This window comes from Thalassophryne amazonica, chromosome 6 (assembly GCF_902500255.1).
Source record: "Thalassophryne amazonica chromosome 6, fThaAma1.1, whole genome shotgun sequence".
NCBI classification, from domain to species: Eukaryota; Metazoa; Chordata; class Actinopteri; order Batrachoidiformes; family Batrachoididae; genus Thalassophryne; species Thalassophryne amazonica.
In genome coordinates, this window is record NC_047108.1 from 41,858,462 (window position 1) to 41,878,276 (window position 19,815).

Here is a 19,815-nt window from a genome sequence, read left to right on the forward strand (position 1 = left end):
GAATTCCTGGACCAGCTGGACCTGCCCTCCCTAGGCAAAATGCAAAATGACAAATTAAAGAAATATCTGGAGAAATGGATAAGGTAATCTCACTGAAGTCCGGTAAATCTCCAGGGACTGACAGATTTCCAGGAGAATGGTATAAATGACTCAGACCAATTAATACCATTATTACAAAACAGCTTCAATTACACCTTGAAGGAGGGAGTTCTTCACCCATCTTGGAAGGAGAACACAATTTCAGTAAATCCAAAAGAGGGTAAAGACTTAACAGAATGCAAAGCATACAGATCCTTTAGTGTCCTGAACCAGGATTAGAACATTTTTGCATCTGTTCTTGTAAAAAGAATGGAGGAGGTGATGCCCTCCTTGATCAATGAGGACCAGTCTGGTTTCATCCAATGGAGACAGACTCAGGACAACATAAGGAGGACCGTACATATCATTGAATATATATAAAGAAAGAAAAATGTGGAGCAATTTTACTGAGTATGGATGCAGAAAAACTGTTTGATTCAGTGGGATGGCAGTTCCTCTACAAACTTATGGAAAAATCTGGTTTCCACAAGAAGTTTACTAATAGCATCAGAACATTATATACAGCAGTGTTCAGAATAATAGTACTATGTGACTAAAAAGATTAATCCAGGTTTTGAGTATATTTGTTATTGTTACATGGGAACAAGGTACCAGTAGATTCAGTAGATTCTCACAAATCCAACAAGACCAAGTATTTATGATATGCACACTCTTAAGGCTATGAAATTGGGCTATTAGAAAAAAAAGAAAAGGGGGTGTTCACAATAATAGTAGCATCTGCTGTTGACACTACAAACTCAAAACTATGATGTTCAAACTGCTTTTTTAACAGTCCTGTGAATCACTAAACTAGTATATAGTTGTATAACCACAGTTTTTCATGATTTCTTCACATGTGCGAGACATTAATTTTGTTGGTTTGTAACCAAGATTTTGTTCGTTTACTAGTGTGCTTGGGGTCATTGTCTTGTTGAAACACCCATTTCAAGGGCATGTCCTCTTCAGCATAAGGCAACTTGACCTCTTCAAGTATTTTGACATATCCAAACTGATCCATGATACCTGGTATGCGATATATAGGCCCAACACCATAGTAGGAGAAACATGCCCATGGGGATTCTTGCACATAAATTAGCTTCACACAGGTGTCTTCTGTCACAGCACTTACAGGTAACTCCAGACTGTCTTTGATCATGCTGGAGCTGATCAATGGGTGAGCCATTGCCATTCTGGTTATTCTTCTATCCATTTTGATGGTTGTTTTCTGTTTTCTTCCACGCGTCTCTGTTTTTTTTTTGTTTTTTTTTGTGGCCATTTTAAAGCATTGGAGATCATTGTAGATGAACAACCTATAATTTTTTGCACCTGCGTATAAGTTTTCCCCTCTCCAATCAACTTTTTAATCAAACTACGCTGTTCTTCTGAACAATGTCTTGAACGTCCCATTTTCCTCAGGCTTTCAAAGAGCATGTTCAGCAGATGCTGGCTTACATCCTTACATAGGGGACACCTGATTCACACCTGTTTGTTCCACAAAATTGACAAACTCACTGACTGAATGCCACACTACTATTACTGTGAACACCCCCTTTCTACTTTTTTTTTTTTACTAATAGCCCAATTTCATAGCCTTAAGAGTGTGCATATCATGAATGCTTGGTCTTGTTGGATTTGTGAGAATCTACTGAATCTACTGGTACTTTGTTTCCCATGTAACAATAAGAAATATACTCAAAACCTAGATTAATCTTTTTAGTCACATAGCACTACTATTATTCTGAACACTACTGTACATCCCCTATGCCCAGAATCAAAATAAATGGAGGTCTCTCTAGAACAATACACCTGCAACGTGGCTGCCACCAGGGTTGCCCGGCCAGCCCGTTGCTCTTCAATTTATTTATTGAGCCACTTGCTCAAGCCATTAGACAAGACCTAGATCTAGAAGGTAATGAAATAAGAGGGACAGAGTACAAAATGTGCCTTTATGTGGATGATGTTTTAGTCAGCCTCAAGAACCCGGAGTCTGGGGTTCCTAGATTAATGGATCTGCTGCAGTCTTATGGAGCTTTGTCAGGCTATACTCTCAATATTGTTAAGACACAAGCTTTGCTATTTAACTTCATTCCATCTCCAGATCTTAAAAGTAAGTACAAGTTTACCTGGGACTCTGCCTCTTTTAAATATTTAGGTGTGACATTAACAAAAGGCATATCTCAGGTATATTCTGAAAATTACACGCACATTAATATACACATAAAAGATTACCTTGATAGATGGGTCCCTCTGCCCCTGGGTCTGGGTAACAGAATAATGGTGATAAAAAGAAATATTTTGTCCAGGTTACTTTACCTGATTCAGTTCTGTTACTCATTCATAACCAAGATAATCAGTTTAGAGAGTGGGACAAGGTGATTTCTCGGTTCATCTGGAATAGCAAAGCCCCTGGAGTGAGATACAGAACTTTGCAGCAGTTGAAACACAGTGGAGGGGTGGGTTTATACAGAACCTCAAAGACTAGTATTTAGCAGCACAGATAAGGCTGCTCATGCTCTGGTGTAATCAAGAATATGTTTCAAAATGGAAAGCCATGGAGCTGTCATTGTTAGATAGGCCTTTGCAGAGCCTGCTAAGATCTGCACTGACTGCCAAACAGTATGATATCCAGAACCAGTGGGTTAGGTGTTCTATAGATATTAGGTCCAGTATAGTAAAACAACTCAACATTCAGTAAGAAATAAGAATCTTAACGTGGCCAATTTATGGCCCAGACTTTAAACCTGCTGTGGAGGTTTCATTCAGTGAGAGACAAGGTCTCAATAACAGGGAACTTCTAGATTTTAAAACCATGTCAGACAGATATGGCTTTGCTCGTCAAGATTTTTACAGGTACCTCCAACTCTGTCATTATTTAAAAAAAAAAAAAAATGTTAAAAGACTTTTACCAAGAAACCTATAGGGTATAACACAAATGTTTATCAGTGCTTACAATACAAAATTGTCTAGAAAGATTACTGGACAGTTATACAGGTACATAGTTGAATTAAGAGGCCACTCAACAGATTATGTAAAGGCAAAATGAAAAAAAGAATTACTGGTACTTCACACACACGGAGGGACTTCTCATGGAAAAACTGTATCAGATATTTTATAACTCCAAAGCAAAAGTCCAAACAGACTGGGACACAACCCAAATGCTGGAGGGGATGTGGCTGTTGTGAAGCAAATCACACACACATATTCTGGGGATGTTCTGTTCTTAAACCCTTCTGGGACAGTGTTCCTCATGCCGTCAGAGAAGTTCTGTGTTGCGACACCAAATTTAATGCATGTTATTTGGAGGATATGGACTTAAGCTTATCTAAAGGTGATCGATACCTCTTAAAAATCTTTATGGCAGCAAGTAAAAAGGCTATAACAAGGTGATGGGTCTGTGGGGAGCCTCCTACTATTGACCAATGGGTAGCAATAATCTCAAACAGCCAGTGCATGAAACGCATGATTTTCAGTTTAAGACTCCGAAAGGACAAATACAATGCTCTTTGGGAAAAATGGGACATGTATCTCACAACAAGAGGTGATAACCTGCTTTGTTTTTGATTTACGGTTTATAAAAACAATATTCTTATCTCATTGGCTTCAGTACTGGACTCCTATGCTCTTGACCATTGCTGTTGTATTTCATTCCTCCTGACGGCCAGAGGGCGGTGCTTTAGCACCTGGATAACTACATGTGCGCAGCACAGAGGTCGAGAATATACAACCCCTGGCAAAAATTATGGAATCACCGGCCTCGGAGGATGTTCATTCAGTTGTTTAATTTTGTAGAAAAAAAGCAGATCACAGACATGACACAAAACTAAAGTCATCAAATGGCAATTTTCTGGCTTTAAGAAACACTATAAGAAATCAGGAAAAGTAATTGTGGCAGTCAGTAATGGTTACTTTTTTAGACCAAGCAGAGGGAAAAAAAAATATGGAATCACTCAATTCTGAGGAATAAATTATGGAATCACCCTGTAAATTTTCATCCCCAAAACTAACACCTGCATCAAATCAGATCTGCTCGTTAGTCTGCATCTAAAAAGGAGGGATCACACCTTGGAGAGCTGTTGCACCAAGTGGACTGACATGAATCATGGCTTCAACACGAGAATTGTCAATTGAAACAAAGGAGAGGATTATCAAACTCTTAAAAGAGGGTAAATCATCACGCAATGTTGCAAAAGATGTTGGTTGTTCACAGTCAGCTGTGTCTAAACTCTGGACCAAATACAAACAACATGGGAAGATTGTTAAAGGCAAACATACTGGTAGATCAAGGAAGACATCAAAGCGTCAAGACAGAAAACTTAAAGCAATATGTCTCAAAAATCGAAAATGCACAACAAAACAAATGAGAAACGAATGGAAGGAAACTGGAGTCAACGTCTGTGACCGAAGAAACCACCTAAAGGAAATGGGATTTACATACAGAGAAGCTAAACGAAAGCCATCATTAACACCTAAACAGAAAAAAACAAGGTTACAATGGGCTAAGGAAAAGCAGTCGTGGACTGTGGATGACTGGATGAAAGTCATATTCAGTGATGAATCTCGAATCTGCATTGGGCAAGGTGATGATGCTGGAACTTTTGTTTGGTGCCGTTCCAATGAGATTTATAAAGATGACTGCCTGAAAAGAACATGTAAATTTCCACAGTCATTGATGATATGGGGCTGCATGTCAGGTAAAGGCACTGGGGAGATGGCTGTCATTACATCATCAATAAATGCACAAGTTTACGTTGATATTTTGGACACTTTTCTTATCCCATCAATTGAAAGGATGTTTGGGGATGATGAAATCATTTTTCAAGATGATAATGCATCTTGCCATAGAGCAAAAACTGTGAAAACATTCCTTGCAAAAAGACACATAGGGTCAATGTCATGGCCTGCAAATAGTCCGGATCTTAATCCAATTGAAAATCTTTGGTGGAAGTTGAAGAAAATGGTCCATGACAAGGCTCCAACCTGCAAAGCTGATCTGGCAACAGCAATCAGAGAAAGTTGGAGCCAGATTGATGAAGAGTACTGTCTGTCACTCGTTAAGTCCATGCCTCAGAGACCGCAAGCTGTTATAAAAGCCAGAGGTGGTGCAACAAAATACTAGTGAGGTGTTGGAGCGTTCTTTTGTTTTTCATGATTCCATAATTTTTGCCTCAGAATTGAGTGATTCCATATTTTTTTTCCCTCTGCTTGGTCTAAAAAAGTAACCGTTACTGACTGCCACAATTTTTTTTCCTGATTTCTTATAGTGTTTCTTAAAGCCAGAAAGTTGCCATTTGAAATGACTTTAGTTTTGTGTCATGTCTGTGATCTGCTTTTTTTCTACAAAATTAAACAACTGAATGAACATCCTCTGAGGCCGGTGATTCCATAATTATTGCCAGGGGTTGTATACCAACAAAGTCACGCCATTGGATGTGACCTGGGTGACGTCACTGGTTGTCTTTATATACCAGACGCACCCAGCGCCCGCTTCTTTTCTACATTCTCGCATTCTTAGAGGTTGAGAACGCATTTAGCTGCGATTGCCGCTCTCGCTTGTAGCCTCCCAACCCACCTTCAGTTGGAGCTACGTGCACTGCACACGTCCTCCAGAGGCTGCGAGACACGGCTTCACCATTTTTGTATTCTCTGACTGACGCCTGTCGTGAGTACACCTTCCTAAATGCCGGGTGCGTGCCTTTGCCGCTGCCCTGCTGGGTATTTTCCTCTGTGCACATTAGCTGTGTTGTTTCCATGAAAGCTGGCTATTTGTTTAGTTGTGTCACTAACCCCGTTAACTATGTGGTAGTGTGTGGATCAGAACCAGTATAGTGTACTGTGTTGGGCTTGCCGGGAGTGTTTTCCACTCCTTGAAGTACTTTGTCTGCACTGCCACCATTTGCTAAGTTTAACAGCTCCGCTAGCAGCTAGTGTTGTCATCGTTGCTCTAAGTGACTTAGCACTTGGGCTGTGAGTTTTTCGGCTGTGTGCATCGTGTTATTACTGTGGCTGTGAGTGTTTCACGCTCCGGGCCTTGTATTAGCTTTTACCCTGTGAGTGTTTCACGCTCCGTGCCTCGTGTCGAGTCTGCGGCTGTGAGTGCTTCACGCTCCGTGCCTCGTGTCAAGTCGACGGCTGTGAGTGCTTCACGCTCCGTGCCTCGTGTTACTATTTACACTGCCTGTGATTCACGCTTTGTCTTTCCATTTGTAACCATCAGGGCTTGCGTTAGCCATCTGCACGCAGTCCACAATGTTGACAGGGCCTTTGTTGCATGGCTGTAGTACCTGTTTGAGCCCAGATGATGGACATATGTTTTGCCCCTCGTGTCTTGGGATCGGACACCTGAGGGAAGCCCTGACTGGCGATGCCTGCCTTAATTGTGCCAGCATGCCACTGGCAGAGAGATGTGCTAGACTTGCAGCATTGGAAAGTGGAATATCTAGTGCGACTTTGGCCTCCAGCCCCAGGAAGGAACCAAAGCGCTGTCAACGTCCACATGCAGGAGCCCCTTCTGCTAAGAAGGTTACTCATGACCATGCTTTGGCTGAAAAGGTCGAAACGTTGACTTCCGAGTTTGCTCAGATTAAGTCCTTGCTTCTGAATCTACAGCCTAGGGATGCAGTGACAGTTCCTGTTGTCCCTAATGAGACTGATCAGACCAATGTAGTTACTCAGCAGGAGGAAGATTTCGTGTCTATTGCTGCGACTGATTCAAATGTACATGACAAGTGATATAAACTGTATGGAGGATGAGGATGAGAGGGGTCTTTCTCCAAGCCATTTATTAGTGGGCTCTCACACCTCTGAGGCAGAGTCCCTGCCGCAAACTGGACCTGGACTATCCTTTGTCAAGCAAGCTGTTCAGTTGGCTTTATCCAGGCTTGGGGTCGACAATCCCCCTGCGGAAACCACCGCTTCAAGTGCCTTTTTCAAAGTCACTCAGAAGCCTGAGTGCAACATTCCAGTTTCACAACCATATATCGAGGAGCTCCACCGATGTTGCGCGGACCCCAAATCATTGACCCATCTATTGCAGGACTGCAAAGCCCTTAGCTCTATGTGTGATTTGACGCAGTATGGTATGAACCGTATGCCCACCATTGACAGCATTATTGCGAACCTAGTTGTGGCTCCAGCTGATTCTGCTCGGCTGGATGCTTGCTGCCCACGACCTCAGTGTAGGGTCACTGATGACCTCCTCACCAAAAGCTTTGACATAGCTGCTCGCATCGGTTGCCTAGGCAACTCACTGTCCCATTTAGCCCTTGCCCTCTCAAAGTCTTTGAGGGAGGCAGAGGTTGATGATGCTACACAAAGTCTTAGTGATGCCTCACTCCAAACCTTTGCTTATATGTCCAGAGACCTTGGCAGACTGATGTCAACCCTTACCATCACTAGACGTCAGGTGTGGCTTGCACAGTTCCCCCTGTCCGAATCCTGCAGAGGCACACTCCGTTCGCTGCCGGTTCTTCAGGCCAAGAATTTGAACCTGCGGCCCAACAAACTTTGGAGTGTGCTGTTGAGGCTAGTAAATCTCGGCAACAGTTTGTTGACCTACATGGTCTTCCAGACCTCAGCCAGTCAGACGTGCTACAGCTTTTCACTCTACATCCAGGCTTCTGCTGACTACCAGAGCTGCACGTGCTTTTGCAGTTGAGGGTCAGCTCTCCCAGCGGCCTGCCTTTTGGGAGCCTATGGGCAGACCCCCGAGAACTGAACGGTTTCACAGAGCTTCCAGTAATCGCGCCCAGAGGTCCTCAGGGATGCGAGGCAGAGGTGGTCGGGTCTGACTGCCAGTGTTTGGCCCCCAGCCGTTTTTCACGAAATCAACTCAGCCACTGGGAGGCTCAAGTTCAAGACCCATGGGTCATTTCAACCTTGTTCAAAGGTTACAGAATGCAGTTCAGATGTCGTCCTCCAAAGTTCAATGAGGTGAGGATGACTGTTGTTTCCGACTCGGTGCAGTCTGCCGCCCTACAACAGGAGATTTTGGAACTCCTGGAGAAGGGGGCCATAGAGCCAGTTCACAGTTCAGACCAGCTCAGGGGGTTCTATTCAATTTACTTCCTTGTTCCAAAGAAGGATGGCGGCTTTCGTCCTATCCTCGATCTCCAACGTCTGAATCGTTATATCAAGTGCTGCAGTTTCACATGCTCCGCACAGTAGACGTCCTTCAAACTATCACACCAGGAGACTGGTTCACAAGTGTCGACTTAAAAGACGCCTATTTCCATGTGCCAGTGGCACCTCATCACAGGCAGTTTCTCCGCTTTGCTTTCGAAGGTCAGGAATACCAGTTCAGGGTGCTTCCTTTCGGCCTCTCTCTCGCCCCTCGTACATTTACCAGATGTATGGCTGCAGCACTAGCCCCACTGCAAGCTCTTGGATTAAGAATCCTACCCTACTTAGACGATTGGCTTGTCTGCGCTCCGACTCAGGAGCAGGCGCACAACGACACAGCTCTTCTACTGAACCATGTCTCTCATTTAGGACTCACTGTGAACTTTGCAAAGAGTTCTCTTGTTCCCAGTCAACAAACGACCTTCATTGGCATTGCCATCAACTCCCTGACTATGACTACATCGCCATCCCCGCAGAGAGTGGACGATGTAATTCGTCTCGTCTCACACATTCAACGGGCTGTGACGCTGCCTTTTGGTTTGCTGCTCCGGTTGATGGGCAAATTGACTGCAATGTCGCTAGTGGTACCTTTGGGATTTCTGTTCTTACATCCCCTACAGATTTGGATCAACAACCTAGGCCTCAACTCAAAGTTGCATCAGCACAGGCTTGTACCATTCTCCAACCAGTGCCTTTTGCACCTCAGACCCTGGGGGAACGTGGACTTCATCTGCAAGGGTGTCCCTCTAGGCTCCGTCCCTTCTCGCCGAGAGGTGGTTGTTACAGATGCATCACTCAATGGTTGGGGGGCCGTGTGGAATCACAGAATGGTGAGGGGTGTCTGGAGTCCTCAGGACTCCAACACATAAACGTGCTGGAGCTTTGCGCTGTGCGACTGGCTCTCAAGCATCTCCTTCCAGCCCTGAGAGGAAGACATGTTCTTGTCCGGTCGGACAACACGTCAACAGTCTATCACATAAACCATCAGGGGGGCACCAGGTCCAGTCACTCATTGGCAGAAACTCAGAGGCTTCTCTTATGGGCGTTGCCTCGCCTTCAAAGTGTCAGAGCAGTTCATCTGCCCGGCGTACAGAACAGCGCAGCGGATTTACTCTCCAGACAGAAACCACCACCGGGAGAGTGGAGACAACCCGATTGTGGTCCAAATGATCTGGCAGAAGTATGGTGTAGCGGACGTGGACCTTTTCGCTTCAAGCACCTCGACACATTGCCCACGGTGGTACTCCCTCTTGGAACCAGACAGCCCACTGGGGCAGGATGCATTGGCTCACCCGTGGCCGGATTGCCTCCTTTATGCCTTCCCTTCTCTCCCGCTGCTGATGTTGACACTGCACAGGATAGATCAGAGCAGCCACAGGGTGCTGCTGGTTGCTCCATTCTGACCGGGGAGGATTTGGTTTCCCATGATTTACAAACTCCTCGAGGGGGAACCTTGGGCTCTCCCGGAGAGGAAGGATTTGTTGTCACAGCTACAGGGGAGGATTTGGCACCCTCACCCAGAACGCCTTCAACTGTATGTGTGGCCGTTGAGGGGCTGGACTCCTTGTTAAGTTCTTGTGACCAGGCTGTTGTTCAGACTATCCTTAATTCACGTGCTGCTTCTACCAGGGCTTTGTATGACAACCAATGGAAGCTGTTTGCGCGGTGGTGTGCAAACCAAAAGTTAGACCCAGAGCGTTGCCCTGTGCCTATTCTCCTCAAATATTTACAAGAACTGCTGGAGAAAGGACTTTCTGTCGCTACCTTGAAGGTTTATGTTGCTGCAATCTCTGCCCAGCATGTCTACGTTGATGGCCGGTCAGTGGGTTCACACCTCTTAGTGTGTTGTTTTTTGAAAGGTGCTCTACGTTTGCGGCTTCCAAGGCTTGCACGTGTACCTTCATGGGACCTTCCTCTAGTCCTGAAGGGTTTAAGCTTATCCCCTTTCGAACCAGTTGAAAGTGCTGATTTTAAATGGGTGTCAGTGAAGACTGTCTTTCTACTTGCACTGTCTTCGGCTAAGCGGGTGGGAGAGCTCCATGCGCTATCAGTCGCTGGGCACTGTGCGATGGCATTCTGACGGATCTGGGGTTACGCTGTGGCCTAATCCATCCTTTTTACCCAAGAGAATTTCAACTTTTCATGTTAACCAGCCAGTTTCCTTAGCTGTGTATGTCCCGCATTCTGATCCAGGATTCTGTTTCAGATTCCCTGTGTCCTGTCCGAATGTTGAAGCAGTACATTAGAGTGACTGCCGGGATCCGGAAAACGGATGCCCTGTTTGTGTGTTACGGTGGTCACAAAAGAGGCTGTGCTGTCTTAAAGCAGCGACTCTCACATTGGGTCGTGGATGCCATTTTACAAGTATACAGGTCCAGAGGTCTTCAGCCTCCTAAGGTTATGTGCCATTCCACCAGAGGGGTGTCCACCTCCTGGGCTGCACTGAGAGGTGTCCCTTTGAGTGATATTTGTGCTGCTGCTACATGGGCTTCGTCCTGTACCTTTGCCCGCTATTACAGACTGAATGTGGCTGCTCCTCCTGCGGTGACTTTGGCGGTGTTGTCTGCCTCCACTCCCCACTGCTGATGTGAGGTGAGTGTGACTCTTCGTGACCTTGTTGATATTAAGTCATCCAGGTGCTAAAGCACCGCCCTCTGGTGGTCAGGAGGAATGAAATAGAACGAGAGTTACTAATGTAACTATGGTTCTATGAATTCCGGATGACCGCCAGAGTTGCTTGTCACTCAAAGTCTTGCGAGTTCATTCCGAAAAGAAGCAAGTGCTGGGTGCGTCTGGTATATAAAGACAACCAGTTACCCAGGTCACATCCAATGGTGTGACTTTGTTGGTATATATTCTCAACCTCTGTGCTGCACACATGTAGTTATCCAGGTGCTAAACCACCGCCCTCTGGCGGTCATCCGGAATTCATAGAACCATAGTTACATTCGTAACTCTCGTTTTACACTTGTTATTGTATCTTGTTTAGCTACTGTTTGTAAAATGTTCTTTAAAAAAATGAAGTAGAAAAAAAGACCATCACATGCAATCAGGAAAATGTGGATGATATGGAAATGCAAAGAAAAATACAGTGATTCTTACATTTTATTTAACTTTGATTTCACTGCAGACAGTCAACAAGATATTTTATTTTTTGTGTAGTCAGCTTTATTTCATTTGTTAATATACATCCATTCTCACATTTCAGGTAACACATTCCAATAAATGTTGGAATCGGCACAGTTGTGGGCTTGTAATGAGGTTTAAAATAAATTAAGCAATGGTGTTATTTCAAATAGGTGTCATCAGGTGATTGTATTTATGATTTGGTACAAAAACAGTATCCACAAAAATTTCAGTCTTTGAAAAACAAAGATGGGCAGAGGATTATTAATGAATTATTTAAATGTTAAATAATAATAATAATCCTCGAAGAAAGATTGGAAGGGATTTACATATTCCTCTCTCTACAGTTCATAATATCATAAGTGATTCAAGGAATCTGGAGGCGTTTCACTGTGTAAAGGTCAAGAGTGCAAGGATGAACATTCATGCTCTCTCTGACCCTTCACACAGCACTACATCAAAAACTGCCATTCATCAACAGCTGATATAAGCACATGGGCAAGAGATTACTTTGGCAAATCTTTATCAAATGCTACAATATAGAGTTACATTTGCAAATGTTACTTAAATGGGGAGGTAATGGTCTAAGTCAGGCGTATTCAACTCATGGTTAGAGAAATATTTTTTGAGCCTACTGGTCAGGACCAGTAGCACCAGTTTTGTTTCTGGTCCTCCTGGTCCAAGGTAGTGGCCCCAGGGTATTTGGAAGCTCAGAGCCTCCGACGACGACCCTCGGTGTAGCATTAATCATCACATCATGCACATGTATTCAATCAATATTATATTTGTAAATCTACACCATGATAGAACATTTTCATTTTGTGTTGAATGTATGTAAAGTTATAAACATTTGCTTATATGATCCTCTGCTTTTATGTGAATGTACTGTGCACTTCATACTTCACCTTTCTGTCATTCTGGCCTTGTGCTCATCTTAAGCAGCCCAAATATAGCCTTTACTCTAATTACTTAATCTATTCTTGTTGTGTAAGCTCTATAATATCTCTGATATTTTGGGGGCAACATTTATATTTATTGCTTCTCAGACTATAGTTTGATCAAAATTTTATGATTGTTGAAGAAAATCATGTTAAAGTTTCACATCACATTCAGATTTTGTAGCAAAATAAAATACAACAGTTGATCTTACCAATCAAATGGCTTATTGAAACATCACAACACACACATTAAACAGACTATTAATACTAGACTGTAATTTCTTGAACACCAGAATGAGATTAAAGATTTAGAAAATCTATTTATTTCATTCATAAAATAAAACCAAAACACAAAAGTAAATACAATTACCAAGTTACCATGAATGAAAAGGAGCAGAAAGAAGTCATAACCTATAACATCTGTAAAAAAAAGTAGAAAAGGGGGTGTTCACAATAATAGTAGTGTCGCATTCAGTCAATGAGTTCATCAATATTGTGGAACAAACAGGTGTGAATCAGGTGTCCCCTATTTAAGGATGAAGCCAGCACCTGTTGAACATGCTTTTCTCTTTGAAAGCCTGAGGAAAATGGGATGTTCAAGACATTGTTCAGAAGAACAGCGTAGTTTGATTAAAAAGTTGATTGGAGAGGGGAAAACTTATACGCAGGTGCAAAAAATTATAGGCTGTTTATCTACAATGATCTCCAATGCTTTAAAATGGACAAAAAAAAAAAAAAAAAAACAGACGCATGGAAGAAAATGGAAAATAACCGTCAAAATGGATAGAAGAATAAACAGAATGTCAAAGGCTCACCCATTGATCAGCTCCAAGATGATCAAAGACAGTCTGGAGTTACCTGTAAGTGCTGTGACAGTTAGAAGACGTCTGTGTGAAGCTAATTTATTTACAAGAATCCCCCGCAAAGTCCCTCTGTTAAATAAAAGACGTGCAGAAGAGGTTACAATTTGCCAAAGGACACATCAACTGGCCTAAAGAGAAATGGAGGAATATTTTGTGGACTGACGAGAGTAAAACTGTTCTTTTTGGGTCCAAGGGCCGTAGACAGTTTGTGAGATGACCCCCAAACTCTGAATTCAAGCCACAGTTCACAGTGAAGACAGTGAAGCATGGTGGTGCAAGCATCATGATATGGGCATGTTTCTCCTACTATGGTGTTGGGTCTATATATCCCATACCAGATATCATGGATCAGTTTGGATATGTCAAAATACTTGAGGAGGTCATGTTGCCTTATGGTGAAGAGGACATGCCCTTGAAATGGGTGTTTCAACAAGAAAATGACCCCAAGCACACTAGTAAACGAGCAAAATCTTGGTTCCAAACCAGCAAAATTTATGTTTTGGAGTGGCCTGCCCAATCCCTGGACATAAATCCAATTGAGAACTTGTGGGGTGACATCAAAAAAGCTGTTTCTGAAGCAAAACCAAGAAATGTGAATGAATGTTGTTAAAGAATCTTGGAGTGGAATAACAGCTGAAAGGCGCCACAAGTTGGTTAACTCCATGCCTCGCAGACGTGAAGAAATCATGAAAAACTGTGGTTATACAACTAAATACTAGTTTAGTGATTCACAGGATTGCTAAAAAAGCAGTTTGAACATAATAGTTTTGAGTTTGTAGCATCAACAGCAGATGCTACTATTATTGTGAACACCCCCTTTTCTACTTTTTTTTTTACTAATAGCCCAATTTCATAGCCTTAAGAGTGTGCATATCATGAATGCTTGGTCTTGTTGGATTTGTGAGAATCTACTGAATCTACTGGTACCTTGTTTCCCATGTAACAATAAGAAATATACTCAAAACCTGAATTAATCGTTTTAGTCACATACCACTACTATTATTCTGAACACTACTGTATGGCTTTTTTAAGACACAATACTCATAACGCATAACACAGAGCAGTTTGAAAAGCACTACTCTGAAATTTCATATTTTTTCAACACAGACAATTTCAAGTTCTTTTTAAACGCATGTATGGACTTTGAATTTTTTATGTCATTGTCAAGACTGTTCCATAAACCAACACCTCTGACTGAAACACACTTTCCTTTAGTTGTAGTTCTATACTTGGGTTTTATGAAAACTTCACTTCCTTTCAATTCATATTTACTTTTTCTTTTGGTGAATCTATTTTGTAGATTAATAGGTAATTTTTAAAAATGAGAGCTTTGTACATAGTTTTTAAAATATTCATTTCTACCAATTCAGTAAATTTCAAGATTTTCAACTGTATAAAAATTGGGTTTGTTGGACTTCTTTATCCACTTCCACTCACAATTCTCACAGCTCTTTTCTGTAAAATAAAAACTGGATTAATGTACGTTTTACAAGCCCTTCCCCACACTTCAGTACAGTAGGTCAGATATGGAACAATCAGTGAGTTATACAACCCCTGGCAATAATTATGGAATCACCGGCCTCGGAGGATGTTCATTCAGTTGTTTAATTTTGTAGAAAAAAGCAGATCACAGACATGACACAAAACTAAAGTCATTTCAAATGGCAACTTTCTGGCTTTAAGAAACACTATAAGAAATCAGGAAAAAAAATTTGTGGCAGTCAGTAACGGTTACTTTTTTAGACCAAGCAGAGGGCAAAAAATATGGACTCACTCAATTCTGAGGAATAAATTATGGAATCACCCTGTAAATTTTCATCCCCAAAACTAACACCTGCATCAAATCAGATCTGCTCGTTAGTCTGCATCTAAAAAGGAGTGATCACACCTTGGAGAGCTGTTGCACCAAGTGGACTGACATGAATCATGGCTCCAACATGAGAGATGTCAATTGAAACAAAGGAGAGGATTATCAAACTCTTAAAAGAGGGTAAAACATCACGCAATGTTGCAAAAGATGTTGGTTGTTCACAGTCAGCTGTGTCTAAACTCTGGACCAAATACAAACAACATGGGAAGGTTGTTAAAGGCAAACATACTGGTAGACCAAGGAAGACATCAAAGCGTCAAGACAGAAAACTTAAAGCAATATGTCTCAAAAATCGAAAATGCACAACAAAACAAATGAGGAACGAATGGGAGGAAACTGGAGTCAATGTCTGTGACCGAACTGTAAGAAACCGCCTAAAGGAAATGGGATTTACATACAGAAAAGCTAAACGAAAGCCATCATTAACACCTAAACAGAAAAAAAAAGGTTACAATGGGCTAAGGAAAAGCAATCATGGACTGTGGATGACTGGATGAAAGTCATATTCAGTGATGAATCTCGAATCTGCATTGGGCAAGGTGATGATGCTGGAACTTTTGTTTGGTGCCGTTCCAATGAGATTTATAAAGATGACTGCCTGAAGAGAACATGTAAATTTCCACAGTCATTGATGATATGGGGCTGCATGTCAGGTAAAGGCACTGGGGAGATGGCTGTCATTACATCATCAATAAATGCACATGTTTACGTTGATATTTTGGACACTTTTCTTATCCCATCAATTGGAAGGATGTTTGGGGATGATGAAATCATTTTTCAAGATGATAATGCATCTTCCCATAGAGCAAAAACTGTGAAAACATTCATTGCAAAAAGACACATAGGGTCAATGTCATGGCCTGCAAATAGTCCGGATCTTAATCCAATTGAAAATCTTTGGTGGAAGTTGAAGAAAATGGTCCATGACAACGCTCCAACCTGCAAAGCTGATCTGGCAACAGCAATCAGAGAAAGTTGGAGCCAGATTGATGAAGAGTACTGTTTGTCACTCATTAAGTCCATGCCTCAGAGACTGCAAGCTGTTATAAAAGCCAGAGGTGGTGCAACAAAATACTAGTGATGTGTTGGAACGTTCTTTTGTTTTTCATGATTCCATATTTTTTTCCTCAGAATTGAGTGATTCTATATTTTTTTCCCTCTGCTTGGTCTAAAAAAGTAACCGTTACTGACTGCCACAAATTTTTTTTCCTGATTTCTTATAGTGTTTCTTAAAGCCAGAAAGTTGCCATTTGAAATGACTTTAGTTTTGTGTCATGTCTGTGATCTGCTTTTTTTCTACAAAATTAAACAACTGAATGAACATCCTCCGAGGCCGGTGATTCCATAATTTTTGCCAGGGGTTGTATGTCTACAGACGAGTCCTTGGGTGTTATGCTCATAAGAGACCAGCAGAGGGCAATGTGAGACCGTTGTGTTGCCAAGTGTACATGTTAAGGTTACCAATGAAGTTGTCTGAGCGTGGTTCAGTAGATTACTTTTTGGGAAACTCAGTTCATAAGTGTACATTAATCATTTATGAAGATGCAACACTTAATGTAACACAGCCAGGCAGTTAGCCAACATAAACATTAGATTTTGTTGACACATAGGCCTAATTTATCCAACGTAAATTATTACTTACCACTGTCGTTTCTTTCTTTTCTGGCTTCCTGATGGATAACTCCGCTTCATGATTGCTGAAGATTTATATTTTGCTGGTGTCCTGAGTTCCGTAACAATGAACTAGTACTCGACAAGCTGTGCTCCACTCCACATCTCTCTCTACCCTGGACTGTACACCTCACCAGTCGAGTTGAGTTACATCACGTCGCTGGCTATTGTGGGAGAGAGGGATTCCATCAACAGTTTACTGCACTTTACTGCATTGACTGTCACTCACAGTTTGTCATTGCATAAAATTCATAACCAACACTTATCGGGGGGCCCCAGGCCAGCAGGTCCCCAGACATTTGATTTGATTAGTTTGCTTGCCTTTGTTGCAACAGGCCTGCTTGGAACATCAGTATCTCTTTATCACACAGCTGCTTCACTTGCAAAAAAAAAAAAAGATAACATGAACATTTAAGTATCTCAGCAGCTCTTCAGTTGGACTATATGACAATATTGGGGTGTCTGCCTTTTGATTGCAGCAGATAACTGAAACAATCATGCAAATGCTGATAAAAGCATCAAATTGACAGAAATACTCCTTAGACACTCCTCTTTTGAAAAAAACGATTGGCCACTTGACTTTTCAATCGGTGGTCAGGTAGGGGTCAACTGAAGAATTACAGAGGTCAAAATTAAAAGATGCTCCAATCATATTGAAAAATATTCCACATTATTTGCCTGATCATAAAGATTCCAAAAAGGTATAGTTTGGACTATTTGTGACTGAATTCTATGGAGTTACGGGATAAAAACAGCAAGAATGGTGACAAAGGTCAGTTTCAGTTTGTACATGGGTCAAAAGTTAAAGTTGCTCCAATTTGGTAAAAAGTAATGCAAATTATTGGTTGAGCTAATAGGATTAATAAATGGAATAGTTTTGACAGTGTTGAATGCTTGGTCTCCAAAGTAAAGGTCAAACAAGGTCTATGTCTATTGGATTCTATGACATGTGACATATGTTACTCTGTAACCTGATAAGTAAGGATGATACATGGTCCAAACTATTCCTTTTTAAAACTGTGTTAACTCAACTAGTAATTTGCATCACTTTTTACCAAAATTGGAGCAACTTTAACTTTTGACCCCTGTACAAACCGACACTGGCCTTTGTCACCATTCTTGCTGTTTTTATCCCATAACTCCATAGAATTCAGTTACAGACCATCTAAACTATACCTTTTTGGAATCTTTATGATCAGGCAAATAATATGGAATATTTTTTAATATGATTGGAGCATCTTTTAATTTTTACCTCTGTGTAATTCTTCAATTGACCCCTACCTGAACGCCAACTGAAAATTCAAGTGGCCAATGGTTTTTTTTTTTTTTTCAAACGAGGATTGTCTGAGGACTATTCTGCCGAATTTGATGCTTTTATCACCATTTGCAGGATTCCGCTCTTATCTGCTGCACTTTCCCCCGAATCATCGTATTCCTTTTACTGACTTTGACCAGTAGAGGTCGCTGCAGTCCAGCTGTAGACTTCCCTACAGAATCATTTCCGGTGTGTCTCCTCTGCTGTCATGGCGGTCTGCTTCAGTTCTGGCTGTGCGCTGCTCCGTCGGTCGTTTCGGGGACTTTACAGCCTGCAGAGACGGACGCGGGGAGCTTTTGCCGATGCTACGGAAAACAAAAACTCGGCGATTTTGGAGTCGACGGAGGAATATAAATTTGTGGAGCGGCTCATCCCTCCGATCCGCGTCCCTGACCCGCCCCGACACTCTGGACCGGCGCCGTCCGGGTGGGTCGCTCCGGCCGAGGTTCCCCCTGCGCTGCCATACATGATCCGCCGCTCCCGCATGCACAACGTGCCCGTCTACACCGACCTAAAGTCCGGCAGCCGCAAGCTCACGCTGGTTCGGAAGGTGGAAGGAGACATCTGGGCCCTGGAGAATGACGTGAGGGAGTATCTGAAAGAAGTGACGGGCAAAGAGCTTCCTACACAGGTCAACGAGGTCACCATGACGCTGACGGTCAAAGGTCACTTTGACAAAGAACTGAAGGAGTGGCTGCTCAGCAAAGGATTCTGAAAATCCAGAACTTCCAGACTGGCTCCTGATTCAAAATTCTCCTGTGATCAAAGCTCAGTGGTAACCATGGTAACAGTGTTTCCTCCACAAAGGAGATGACTGGAGTTTCAGCAGTTTTGACTTCATTGGTACAAACCACCCAAACGTACTGTGGCCATGACAGGCCATGTAACTTGATGTTGGTCTTTGTTGATTGTTACTTTGTCTGAAGATGGGCACAGCCCAAAAACATCACTTGGTTAATAAAGTAACTTTTTTTTGGAAACAGTAAATGGTCTGCACAAATTTTCTGTTTTTGGTATTTTACCAAACTACATACGTACAGTAGTGTTCAGAATAATAGTAGTGCTATGTGACTAAAAAGATTAATCCAGGTTTTGAGTATATTTCTTATTGTTACATGGGAAACAAGGTACCAGTAGATTCAGTAGATTCTCACAAATCCACCAAGACCAAGCATTCATGATATGCACACTCTTAAGGCTATGAAATTGGGCTATTAGTAAAAAAAAGTAGAAAAGGGGGTGTTCACAATAATAGTAGTGTGGCATTCAGTCAGTGAGTTTGTCAATTTTGTGGAACAAACAGGTGTGAATCAGGTGTCCCCTATTTAAGGATGAAGCCAGCACCTGTTGAACATGCTTTTCTCTTTGAAAGCCTGAGGAAAATGGGATGTTCAAGACATTGTTCAGAAGAACAGCGTAGTTTGATTAAAAAGTTGATTGGAGAGGTGAAAAGTTATACGCAGGTGCAAAAAATTATAGGCTGTTCATCTACAATAATCACTAATGCGACGTGCAGAAGAGGTTACAGTTTGCCAAAGAACACATCAACTGGCCTAAAGAGAAATGGAGGAATATTTTGTGGACTGATGAGAGTAAAATTGTTCTTTTTGGGTCCAAGGGCCGCAGACAGTTTGTGAGACGACCCCCAAACTCTGAATTCAAGCCACAGTCCACAGTGAAGACAGTGAAGCATGGTGGTGCAAGCATCATGATACTCGTATGGGCATGTTTCTCCTACTATGGTGTTGGGCCTATATATCGCATACCAGGTATCATGGATCAGTTTGGATATGTCAAAATACTTGAAGAGGTCATGTTGTCTTATGCTGAAGAGGA

General features: G+C 42.1%; 1 protein-coding gene across 1 annotated transcript; it reads left to right on the forward strand.

Moving 5' to 3' along the window:
- The first annotated feature begins 18,142 nt into the window (after nt 1–18,142).
- On the forward strand, nt 18,143–19,073 carry mrpl49 (mitochondrial ribosomal protein L49). The gene has a single exon (XM_034172067.1). It carries the CDS (start codon nt 18,188–18,190, stop codon nt 18,692–18,694), a length of 507 nt encoding a protein of 168 aa, XP_034027958.1. The 5' UTR covers nt 18,143–18,187; the 3' UTR covers nt 18,695–19,073.
- The last annotated feature ends 742 nt before the right edge of the window (nt 19,074–19,815 follow it).

Bases quoted from the DNA above. Each gene is read 5' to 3' on its own strand.
- mrpl49 (XM_034172067.1), top strand. From the start codon at position 18,188: ATGGCGGTCTGCTTCAGTTCTGGCTGTGCGCTGCTCCGTCGGTCGTTT.